At 43.2% G+C, this 12,313-nt stretch overlaps 1 protein-coding gene across 1 annotated transcript in view; it reads left to right on the top strand.

The window, feature by feature from the left end:
* The first annotated feature begins 6,808 nt into the window (after positions 1-6,808).
* The window catches only part of SCCPDH (saccharopine dehydrogenase (putative)), a 29,567-nt gene continuing 24,062 nt past the window's right edge, over positions 6,809-12,313 (top strand). The window contains exons 1-2 of the mRNA XM_069545495.1: positions 6,809-7,533; positions 9,424-9,536. Of these exons, the coding sequence (XP_069401596.1) occupies positions 6,984-7,533; positions 9,424-9,536 (663 nt within the window). The 5' untranslated portion in view covers positions 6,809-6,983. The remainder of the gene's footprint in view (positions 7,534-9,423; positions 9,537-12,313) is intronic.

The following is a 12,313-nucleotide window of genomic DNA, read 5'->3' as shown; positions in this document are numbered from 1 at the left end:
CATGTACTTGGTACATAATAGGTAGCTGTAATTACTGTGAGTCCTCTGGAAATACAGACCAAATATTCTAACTGCCCGTCTTACCAGTAAACTGGCAATGTGGTATGCTGAGTTTCCTAATAGATCAATGTTTCAAAATTTGATCTTTGTAATACAAGGCTCAAAGGTCGATTGGAGAACTTCTGTTCACTACAGCTTAATAGAAGTCTCTACTTGCTGGCAGCAAAAACAGTGTCTAAAAGGGACATGCATGGTTCCCATCACATAGTAGGCTCTCAGTTTCACACAATGTTAATGTTAGGGAGTATGGCTTTTTTTCCCCAAGTATCACTTGCACTAAAAATGACAGGTAGCAGTACAAAAACATCAATTCAGTACTCTATAGATGGTGTGGTGGTCTCCCGTGGGCCTCAGCAGGAATGTCACGTCATTTGCTGAAGATAGAAGCACCTGTGAGATTTCTATGCTGGTCCCTGATCTCTCTGAAGGCTCACTGTTTTCACTGTTGAAGGGTGGAAAGCTGTTTGACTTGTCAATTGGCAGGTAGATACAAGTAAAATGTTTCTGAAGGATTAAGTTTTTGAGCATATGGGAAGATTAAGATATTATGTATTGCTTCATGGGATGTTGTCTTTACAGTCTTTGTTTTTTTTTAGTTTAGAAATAGGCAAATTGAAACAGACTGCTCATGATACCTCAGGTCATTATTTGAGGATGGCACTGCCTGACCAAATTACATCACTTATAAGAGGAGGTACATTCATTTCAAAATAGAAAATTATCACTGCTTAAATACATATATGCCTTATCATACTTTTATTAAATAAGGGCTTGTCATCAGGTCCTATTATCTTTTTACCCAAAGGAAACGCAGAAACCAGAGGTTGAATAATTAGCCTGTAACAAATTGATTCTTTGACAGGGTCAGGAAAATTAGATTCCCCTCTATTAAACTGATCTTTAATTTTATCATCAAAGAGCTTTTTCCAGACTTCTCTTGCTTTCTACAATATTCTTGATTCCATCCTTTCCTTTTTTTTTTTTTGTAAAATGCTTCTGGTGATATGCTGGTGAATATGAACAATCTCCTAAGGGAAAACTCAGGATTTCTAGTGTTTCCCAATTTTCATAATGTGAATACACCCACCATGGCTGATTTCAAATTACCAATATGGCTTCAACTGGCTCACAAAATTTCTAAAAATTTAATAACTGATCTTATTGCATCATTGGCCACTTCATTTGTTAAAAATAATAAAGCACAGATCTCTGAGGATTTGTACAAAGCACTTTCATTAACAGACATATCTTTAGATTAATTATAGAAAAAAGGAGGAAATACATAAAAATAAAGGGAAGAAAAAAAAAGAAATAGTTACTTTAGTTGGTAAAAAAACACAAACCTTAATTTCTTTTGATTTGTTATAAGATCAACCCAAACGAATTCCTTTTCATTGAGTCATTCCAGCAGGATGGGGAGAGGTTGATGGAAAGGCTGGACCTGTGTTGCACCATTCTGCAGCTTGCTGTATGCTGAGAGCACAATGTGTTCTAAATGCCCATGAGGGAATTTCTGACTTGGATTTGTTGCTTTCCTTGCCTTCTGCTTACATTTAGAGGCATAATTTACTCACTGGAGCTCAGCAGGTAATTCTGGCAATCAAAACACCTTCTAAACGACTCCCCATCCTTCTGCCCCTTCACATTTACCCAAAGCAGCCGCACCATGTCCTCAGATGGGTCGTGTCCATGCCTGCTTTCTGCCTACTGAGCTCTGGAGCGCTGCAGCCTCACCTGCACAGAACAAGTTGGTTTTTCTCTTTTTTCAGCTGCAAATGGACCCTTAAGATCCCCTCAATGTTCCTATATTTATCATTCTGGTTTACTACATCCAAGATGAACAAAGCCAGATACTAGTTAATGTGTAAGGACAGATTTTAATCAGTAATACATTATTACAGCTGGGAAAAGAGTCCAGTGTAAACTGAACTCAACAGAGGTGTCTGGACATTTAAAGAGATCAGGAGGGAACAGTGAGGGAGATGAACTCAGTAGAGTCGGGGAAAAAAAATCACAAAAAGTGGTAAGCAGTTGGTCTGTGTGCCACCAATCTGGGCTTGCTAATCAGTGTTTACTGAAGTCAGGCTCCTACCCTTCCACTGAGGCTGGGAGACAGAGGCCCTGTCTTCAGGTGTTGGCTGCAACACATTATTTTTGCAGCCCTGATCTTTCTCCTGCAGGCACTTTAAGGGAGTGTAGTGTCATCCTAGGGCTGCATCCTTGAGCTGTTATAAACTATGTCAGTGTTTGCCCAGGTCTTTGTAGGCCAAGGTTGAAGCCTAGTTGTGAAGAGGGCTCAGAGGAGTCTGGCTAGAATTTGGTCAAGGAGAAGAGCTTTGTTACCTAGCAACCACTCCCAGCTGATGGTCAAGGAGAAAAGCTGTTACCTAGCAACCACTCACAGCTGAATTCTCCCTTCTCACTCCTCTCCCCTGCTGCTTCCTACCCTTCACCCCTGAGCCTCAGAGGACAGGGTCTCCATCTCTGTGAAGGTCAGCAGCCTTGTCCACAAGTCAACCCATCTTCTGTTGTAGGGGGAAGCATCTTCCCCTTCTTCCTGGTGCTATGTTGGGGTTGAAATGAACCTCTATGCTGGTCCCTGGAGAGAAGGAATTCCTTGGAAATCAATCAGATAGAGGATTACTTTAAGAACAGCCTGAAACCTCCTACACTGTTGGTGGGAATGTACATTGGTGTAACCACTATGGAAAACAGTAAGGAGATTCCTTAAAAAACTAAAGACTTGCTGTATGATCCAGCAATCCCACTCCTGGGCATATATCTGGGCAAAACTATAATTTGAAATGATACATGCACCCCTATGTTCATAGCAGCACTATTTACCATAGCCAAGGCCTGGAAACAACCTAAATGCCCATCAACAGATGAATGGATAAAGAGGATATGGTACACACCTACAATGGAATACTACTCAACTGTAAAAATTAATGAAATAATGCCATTTGCAGCAACTTGGATGGACCTAGAGATTATCATGCTAAGTGTAATAAGCCAGAAAGACAAATACCATGCTATTATTTATACATGGGATCTAAAGTATGACACAAATGAACTTATTTATGACATAGAAGCAGACAAATATAGGCAACAGACTTTGTGGTTGCCAAGGGGAAGGGGAAATGAGAGAGGGATGGACTGGGAGTTCGGGATTAGCAGATACAAATTATTATATATAGAATAGATAAAGAAACAAGATCCTATTATATATCACAGGGACCAATATTCAATATCCTATAATAAACTATAATAGAAATAATATGAAAAATAATATATATATATAGCAAATTACCTTGCTGTACACCAGAAACTAATACAACATTGCAAATCAACTCTAGTTCAATAAAGTAAATTAAAAAAAAAAAGAAAAGAGCTGACCTGGGACTGCTCAGTTCAGTTCAGTTCAGTTCAGTCGCTCAGTCATGTCCGACTCTTTGCGACACCATGAACTGCAGCACATCAGGCCTCCCTGTCCATCACCAACTCCCGGAGTTCACTCAAACTCACGTCCATCGAGTCGGTGATGCCATCCAGCCATCTCATCCTCTGTCGTCCCCTTCTCCTCCTACCCCCAATCCCTCCCAGCATCAGAGTCTTTTCCAATGAGTCAATTCTTTGCATGAGGTGGCCAAAGTACTGGAGTTTCAGCTTTAGCATCATTCCTTCTAAAGAACACCCAGGACTGATCTCCTTCAGAATGGCCTGGTTGAATCTCCTTGCAGTCCAAGGGACTCTCAAAAGCACCACAGTTCAAAAGCATCAATTCTTCGGAGCTCAGCTTTCTTCACAGTCCAACTCTCACATCCATACATGACTACTGGAAAAACCATAGCCTTGACTAGACAGACCTTTGTTGGCAAAGTAATGTCTCTGCTTTTGAATATGCTGTCTAGGCTGGTCATAACTTTCCTTTCGAGTAAGCATCTTTTAATTTCATGTCTGCAATCACCATCTGCAGTGATTTTGGAGCCCAAAAAAATAAAGTCTGACACTGTTTCCTCATCTATTTGCCATGAAGTGATGGGACAGGGGCAGTGGCCGGGAGGAGCTACCCCACGTCCAAGGAGCAGTGGTTGCGTGGACACAGGAGGGCCAAGAGGAACTACTCCATGTTCAAGGTCAGGAGGGGCAGCAGTGAGGAGATACCCCTCGTACCAGGTAAGAGAAACCCAAGTAAGATGGTAGGTGTTGCAAGAGTGCATCAGAGGGCAGACACACTGAAATCATAATCACAGAAAACTAGTCAATCTAATCACACTAGGACCACAGCCTTGTCTAACTCAATGAAACTAAGCCAGGCCCTGTGGGGCCACCCAAGATGAGCAGGCATGGTGGAGAGGTCTGACAGAATGTGGTCCACTGGAGAAGGGAATGGCAACCACTTCAGTGTTCTTGCCTTGAGAACCCCACGAACAGTATGAAAAGGCAAAATGATAGGATACTGAAAGAGGAACTCCCCAGGTCATTAGGTGCCCAATATGCTACTGGAGATCAGTGGAGAAATAACTCCAGAAAGAATGAAGGGATGGAGCCAAAGCAAAAACAATACCCAGTTGTGGATGTGACTGGTGATAGAAGCAAGGTCCAATGCAGTAAAGAGCAATATTGCATAGGAACCTTGAATGTCAGGTCCATGAATCAAGGCAAATTGGAAGTGGTCAAACAGGAGATGGCAAGAATGAACGTCAACATTCTAGGAATCAGCGAACTAAAATGGACTGGAATGAGTGAATTTAACTCAGATGACCATTATATCTACTACTGCGGACAGGAATCCCTTAGAAGAAATGGAGTAGCCATTATGGTCAACAAAAGAGTCCAAAATGCAGTACTTGGGACTGCTCAACACAAGAGCAAATCCAAGACTCCCGTCACCATAAATGGGTTTTGCCTGCTTCTGAAATTCAAATAAAGGGAATCATACAGATGTATTCTTTCTTTACCCAACTTTCTTTATTCAAATTAGTGTTTATGAGATTCATTCATATTATTGTGTGTAACAGTGGACCAAAAATCCTGTCCAAGTGGCAGGAGGAACTGGCCTCAGCGGCAGGACTGCAAATGATCAGGGTGATCCCCACAGCTGCTCCCTAGCCCCTTCTCAACGCCAGCTCCTGTTCCTTTTTAAAAAATTCTGATTATAAAGGTAATGTACTTCCTGTTTAAAACAAAAAGTTTAGGGACTTTCCTGGTGGTCCAGTGGCTAAGATTATGCACTCCCAATGTAGGGGGCCCAGGTTTGATCCTTGGTGAGGGAATTAGATCCCACATACGGCAACTAAGACCCAGCACAGTCAAAGAGATAAAAACAAAAGTTATTGAAGTATAAATAGGTTAAAAAGTGAAAAGTACAAGTCCCTTTCCTCCTCCCTAATTCATACAAACCCACTCCTCAATAATTATTGCTATTACTATTAACAATAACTAACATATATTGACTATTTAAGATGTGTAAGGTGTTTTTAAGCATTTTAAGGTTCTTTTTTTTTAAAAAAGTATTTATTTTTGGCTGTCCTGGGTCTTCCTTGCTGTGCAGGCTTTTCCCTACTTGCTGAGAGCAGGGGCTTCTGGTTGTGGTGCCAAGGCTTCTCACTGCACTGTCTTCTCTAGTTGCCGAGCACAGACTCTAGCGCATGTTGGCTAAGTGGTTTCCGCTTCTGGGCTCTAGAGCACAGGCTCAACAGTTGTGGTGCATGGGCTTAGTTGCTATGGAGCCCTGTCTCCTGCACTGGCAGGTGATTTCTTTACCACTGAGCCACCAGGGAAGCTCCCCCCACAGCTCTTTTTAAAAATAAAGATTTGTCATATATTCTGCTAACATTTCATATTCATACAGTCAACTAAAAATTGTCACTTGCCATCTGGTTCTATAAGAATGGAGTCACTAGCCTCTGCAATCACTGACCTTCAACAACAGCCCCCCCACCCTCCTCCCCAAAAAACACTCTGTGTTCTGGGAAAAGTCGGCAGAACAGATCTTCAGATAGTAGGAGATTTTATGAGCCCAATCTCTTACATTTTCTCATACCTAGAAAAGCACTAAAATCATTAACGGAGACATCTCTGCCTCGGAAGTAGCAGCAACCTTCTGCCAAAATGTGTGCTTGCTTCCCCTTCACTGAAGTCCCATATATACTGACTTCTCCCCACCTCTTCAGAAGAGCTCCTCAGAGGCATCTGAGAGGCTGTATCCTGGACTACAGTCCTTAGTAAGCGGAGCTTCACCATTAACTGTGTTTTGCATCACCAAGGGGGGGGGGGTCCCTCAGGTGACCCGAGGGCACTCAGACGGTGGAGGCGGAGCCTGCGGCAGAGGGCGCTGCAGAGTCGGCCTTGGGAGGGGGACCCATGTGTCCACCCTCCACTTCCACCTGGCTCAGCAGACACTCTCTAGGTAATGTGCTTCGTAACCAAACAAACAAAAAGATAAGGGTTTTCGGCGTGGGCAGAGTTCGCATCCATCAGTTCAGTGCAGTTCAGTCGCTCAGTCGTGTCTGACTCTTTGCGACCCCATGAATCGCAGCACGCCAGGCCTCCCTGTCCATCACCATCTCCCGGAGTTCACTCAAACTCACGTCCATCGAGTTGGTGATGCCATCCAGCCATCTCATCCTCTGTCGTCCCCTTTTCCTCCTGCCCCCATCCCTCCTAGCATGTCTTTTCCAGTAAGTCAACTCTTCGCATGAGGTGGCCAAAGTACTGGAGTTTCAGCTTTGGCATCATTCCTTCCAAAGAACACCCAGGGCTGATCTCCTTTAGAATGGACTGGTTGGCTCTCCTTGCAGTCCATCATGTTTTGGCAAACTCTCGCTTTGAGCAGCCTCCTCTTGCCAAAAAAAAAAAAAAAAAAAAAGGAATAACTGGCTGCAGCCGCAGCCCCCTCCAGCCTACGGAAGAGCGAAAAGATGCGACACCTAACGGATTCAGAGCTGTGTCAGAACATCGACGGGTCGGAGGGTAGCCACCGTCTGCTCCCGCCAACCTGGGAAGCTTGGGAAGCACAAAGCCCTCGCGGGCTGCTCTGGCGAACACACGCGAGGAGTGGGCGTGGCAGCCCCCCTGGGCACCCGGCGGCGTGGGCGGGGCCGTGGGCGTGGCTGTGGCTAGGCGGCGCGCGCGGGACTTCGGGAGCGCGGTGTGCAGGCGGCAGAGACCGCAGCGGCCGCGGCAGAGGCGGTTGCTGCGCCCGGTACTGTGGTCGCTGCCTGAGGCGCAGGCGCCGTGGACTCAGGCCGGCCCGGGCCTTGCGTCGCTGTGGGTTCGTCATGGCGACCCAGCAGAGGCCTTTCCACCTGGTGGTGTTCGGCGCCTCTGGCTTTACCGGCCAGTTCGTGACCGAGGAGGTGGCGCGGGAGCAGGTGTCCCCGGAGCGGACTACCCATCTGCCCTGGGCCGTGGCGGGCCGTTCCCGGGAGAAGCTGCTGCGAGTGCTGGAGAGGGCTGCCATGAAGCTGGGTAAAGGGGGCAGGCTGGGACGTCCCGGGACCTTGGGCTCGGCCCCGCCGCCGCGGCTCTCACCCCCACGAGCCTCTGTCTCCCGGCTGAGGGGTTCCCGTCGCCTTCAATGAGCGCTTCTCTCCCTTGGGTGCCCCTCGAGGTTCCCAAACCTGCTAGAGGCCAGGAAGAAGAGAGCGATGCTTCACATGATGTCAGAGCTTTTCCCCATTTCCTAAAACGAAAAGAGAGAAATCCCCCCTTCAGTTTCTCCCTTAGGGAATCTCCCGCTGGCGAAACAGGAACTTTAGTTTTTCCTTTCTGCTCCCTCCCCGTCTAGAGCCAGGGGTACCTGTACCCTGCTTCCAGGGTTACAGGGCTGGAAGTTCTAGACACTTGATCAGATAGAACAGTAGAGCACTGGCTTCTTCATTGTTTGTACTCTCTGCCGCGTTTTGGAAATGGGAGAGAAAGCTTAGGACTTTTAATGATAACATTGTTGTGGTTTTAATTTTTAATTTCATTTTTGCTTGTAAGAATTCTCCAGCAGTCCCTCTATTAAACCTTCCCCAACTTTTTTGGTGTGGTTTTGTCTGGGGCGTTTACTTATTCCTGCATTCATTGAAAAATGTTTTTATTGAGTGGTCTTTTAAATGTCAGGTCCTATTCTAAATGCTGGGATTCAGATGAGGAGGAGAGAGTCACATACACACAAACACCCTAATCTCGTGGCCCTTGGGTTGCAGGGAGACCTTTAGGTTAGGAGTCAGTTGCTTTTAACTGTAGCTTTCCACCCTACTGCCCCTTCATACAGACAAATAGCACCTGTTAGAGTTCTGGATATTCTTCATTCTCCTGTTTAAGCTTCATCTCACTTCCTTCTAATTCTACACAGAGTCCTGTTATGGTGGGAATTTGGAACCTATTTTGTTTGTGGTTTGTACAGGAGATACCATGTAGGCTGACTCTTCTACAGTTCTCCTGCTACCACTACCAAGCACAGAATCTTTCCCGAAGAGCTTTCTGGTCTTTCTTTACTTTTCCAGAAGAAATACTTTGATTATTAAAATTTCCTTTTAAAAATTCCTCCTTTTTATTTTGTTCAAGAAGATGGTATGGATACAGCCTAGTTGGCTACCATTTACAATGCACACATCAAGTTACTGCAGGGAGTACACCTTGACTCGTGAAACCTTTGTACTCTATTGATTCAGTTTATTCCAATTATTTCCTTATTATGAACCTAAATGTTCTTCCCTAGACTGTGTTTTACACTTCAATCCTCTTTTGTTTCATCATGTTAATGTTAACTCCCTTCCACCTGATAATTTTATCATATGTAGTTATTTAATAGTTGATAAGAAACTGCATTGATAATTCTTCCTGGAGAGGAAGACAGGAAAATCCTCTTCTGAAAACTTGTAAAATTGGCATTTTACATAGAGTTGTCATTTACACATTCCTTATGTTAGATTTTCTTTTAAACGTTAAGTTGTTTTATTAGGGAACTTCTTCCCCAGTGGCTCAGTGGTAAAGAATCCCTACAGTGGAGCAGACAGGGGTTCGATCTGGAATATCCCCTGGAGAAGGAACTGGCAACCAACTCCAGTATTCTTGCCTGGGAAATCCCATGGACAGAGGAGCCTGACAGACTACAGTCCCTGGGGTCGCAAAGAGTCAGACACGACTTAGGAATTAAACAACAACAATGTGTTTTATTAACCCTTCGTATTAACTCCATTTACCTCATAGTCTTTTCCCTTTTTTAAATTACCTGTTTAAAAACTGTTATGTTTGAGAGGAAGAATTAGCTCTTAGTGCGTTTGCCATCACTGGTTATTATGAAAGGAAGATCTGGGAGATCTAATACTGTATTGGGATTTGCCTAAAACGATTTATTCTTTATTTCAGGAAGACCGACACTGTCATCTGAGGTTGGAATAATAATTTGTGATATCACTAATCCAGCCTCACTTGATGAAATGGCTAAACAGGCAACAGTTGTCCTCAACTGTGTAGGCCCAGTAAGTAATCTGCCCTTCTTTGTATCAGAACAAAAAAATCTATTCATTTCTAGCAGAATCTGGTATTTTGTATTCCAGAGAAACATAAGGGCAAGGAACAGAAGAATTGATTCAGGACGTTAACCCTTTACGAGGAGCTTTTGCTTCTCACGAGAAGCAAATGAACATGACCAAAGTCTCCTGAAAGAGGGACTGACACTAGACTCTGGGGTTGCTGCTGTTTTATTTAGTGGCTACAGCTAGAACTGTTGTGTGCTATATGCCCCTTAACTAGAAAAATGAGCAGGTACCCACAATCTGCTTTTTATTTATTTTTAAAATTGCATTGTGTACTGCTAGATAACAGTGTATATGTTAATGCATGTACAAAGAAAGATGTTTTAAAAGGACTCATTCATGTATTCAATAAATATTTATTGAAATATATATATAGAAAATACACAGAAAATCTCTCATGAAGCTGATAGTCCAGTGAGGAGACAGAAAAATATGTTATAATAGTGGGTAAGTGACAGGTGCTTTGAAGAAAAATACAACAGGGAAGAGAGAGAAAAACATTGGCACACCAGTCTCTGTTGGGTGGATGGTCAGGGAAGGTCTCTATAGTAACTTTGCAGAGAGACCTGAATGCAGGGAGGGAATAAACCGTGTGTGTATTGCTTTGCAGAGAGACCTAAATGCAGTGAGGGAATGAACTCTGTGTGTATGGGAGGGTAGGGGGTTGCAGGGAAGAGCAAACACAAAGGTCGTGAGATGAGCATGTTCTTGGAGAGACGGAGGAATGAGAGAGGCCAGTGTAGTTGGGCGTGAACAGGGCAGAGAGGTGAGGAGTTAGATTGGAGAGATACCCAAAAGCTAGGTGGTTAGATCTGAAAGGTCAAGGTTGGGGGTTTGGATTTTTCTTCTAAATATGACAGTTATTGAACGATTGAAAGCAGGTTGACATAATTTGATTTACGGTTTTGAAATTCTTTGGCTTCTGAGGAAAAATAGATGGTAGGGAACCAAGAGTAGAATGATGCAAGCAAGCCAAGGACAGGGTAGGGGTGTTAGACGGGGAGAGAAGTGGTTGAGTCCAGATATTCTGACAAGAGAACCTCAAGCAGCTGCTGTTGGCCTGGATGAGAAAGAGATACTTGTGGTCTGTGTAACATGGTGAATGTTGGTGACATTTACTGATCAGAGGAAGCAATCCTAATTGTCAAAGCATTTAGGAAATTGTTCATAACTTTGTTAAATGAAACCAGAAACTTTTTGATTGTCATAAAATATGTTTCTGTTGTTTAGTTCAATTTATTTTGTTCTTGACTAGCTTAGAATATGGCTCTGTGATTTGTTGCTTGAATCACTGTCTTATATACATCCTCAAACGAACTTGTCCCTTCCTCCCCATACTCTGGAAAGATCCGAGCCCTGATTGTTCCAGCTCCCTGCTTACTCTTTACGTGAACATGTGTAACCTAGTGTGGCTGGAGAAAAATGCATCACGATGCTGACTGGTCCCACTTAAAATATGTGATTACAAACCTCATGTGCAGTCTCAGTACTTCCCGCAGTTCTGTTTCCCTAGGCTATTTCCTCTTCTATTCTCTGAAGCAACAGTTTTATAACTTCTTTTTTCTCATACTTTTGACATCCCATTCCTTTTTTCCTTCTTTCTCACTCTTACCTGGTAACTTTATTCCTTTCTTTGTCTCTTTCTTTCTTTCTCCTTCCCTTTCTCCCTCCTTGTCTCCCTACCTGTCGGGAGAATTTATACTACCTACTTACCTGCATTATACCTTGACTTTGCCTTACCTCCTTTTATAAGGAAAAACTGCCCCTGCTTCTGTTGGGCACCATATTCAAAGACTTTATAGTTACAGGTTTATAGTTACATGTGTTCTTGTTATCATCAAATTTTCCATCTTGATGGATTATTCCTCTCAACATACAAATGTGGGATTATATCTCTCATTTAAAGAAAAACTTCCCTAAGTTCTACATACCCTTCTAACTACTCACATTTTTCTGCGCAAAACTCCTTGAAAGAGTTCTCTCTATTTATTGTCTCCTCTTCCTCACCTTCTCCTCTCTCCAGTCTTGTCAGGCTTTTATCCTTAGGCCTTCAGTGAAACTACTCTGCCAACATCCCTGTCCTGTCAGAAGTTGTCAGTTCCCATTGCTCATCTTAGTCAAACCTCTCAGCATTTGTTCCAGTTGATCACTTTTTCCTTTCTTCATTTAGTTTCTAAATTCTTGCCCTTTCCTAGTCCCCCTCTCCTGCCCCCTAGCTTTTTATCCTCCTGTGAATGCCAGAGGCCTCAGAGCTTAAGCCTTAGAAACTCTTTTCTGTTTACATTTGCTGGACCATTTTAAAATGTGATTATGATTGTGGTAAAATGTATATAACATAAAATTTAGCATTTTAACCATTTTTAAGTGTACACTTTAGTAACATTAAGTACATTCACAGTCTTATAGAACCATCAGCACTTTATTTCCAGAACATTTTTATTACTCCAAACAGAAAGTGTAACTGGGCCAGTATTTTTTAAACCTTGTGAAATCAATTCAGTGGATTAAGACTAGGCAGTAAAAAGAAAATAATCAGATAGACTGAAGTAGAAAATAGGATGAATTACACATAATAAAGGTAAGTATTGGTTCATGAAGCTTTCATGTCAGGTAACATTTGTGTATGGAGTCACTATGTGAACTGAATTTCTTAGGGTCGTAGTCAGAAAGATTAGAAATCCCTAGTTTTCAATACCGTCTGTATGCTGATGATGCCCACA

Source organism: Ovis canadensis, chromosome 12 (assembly GCF_042477335.2).
Source record: "Ovis canadensis isolate MfBH-ARS-UI-01 breed Bighorn chromosome 12, ARS-UI_OviCan_v2, whole genome shotgun sequence".
Taxonomy (NCBI): domain Eukaryota; kingdom Metazoa; phylum Chordata; class Mammalia; order Artiodactyla; family Bovidae; genus Ovis; species Ovis canadensis.
This window is presented reverse-complemented; position numbering and strand designations above follow the sequence as displayed.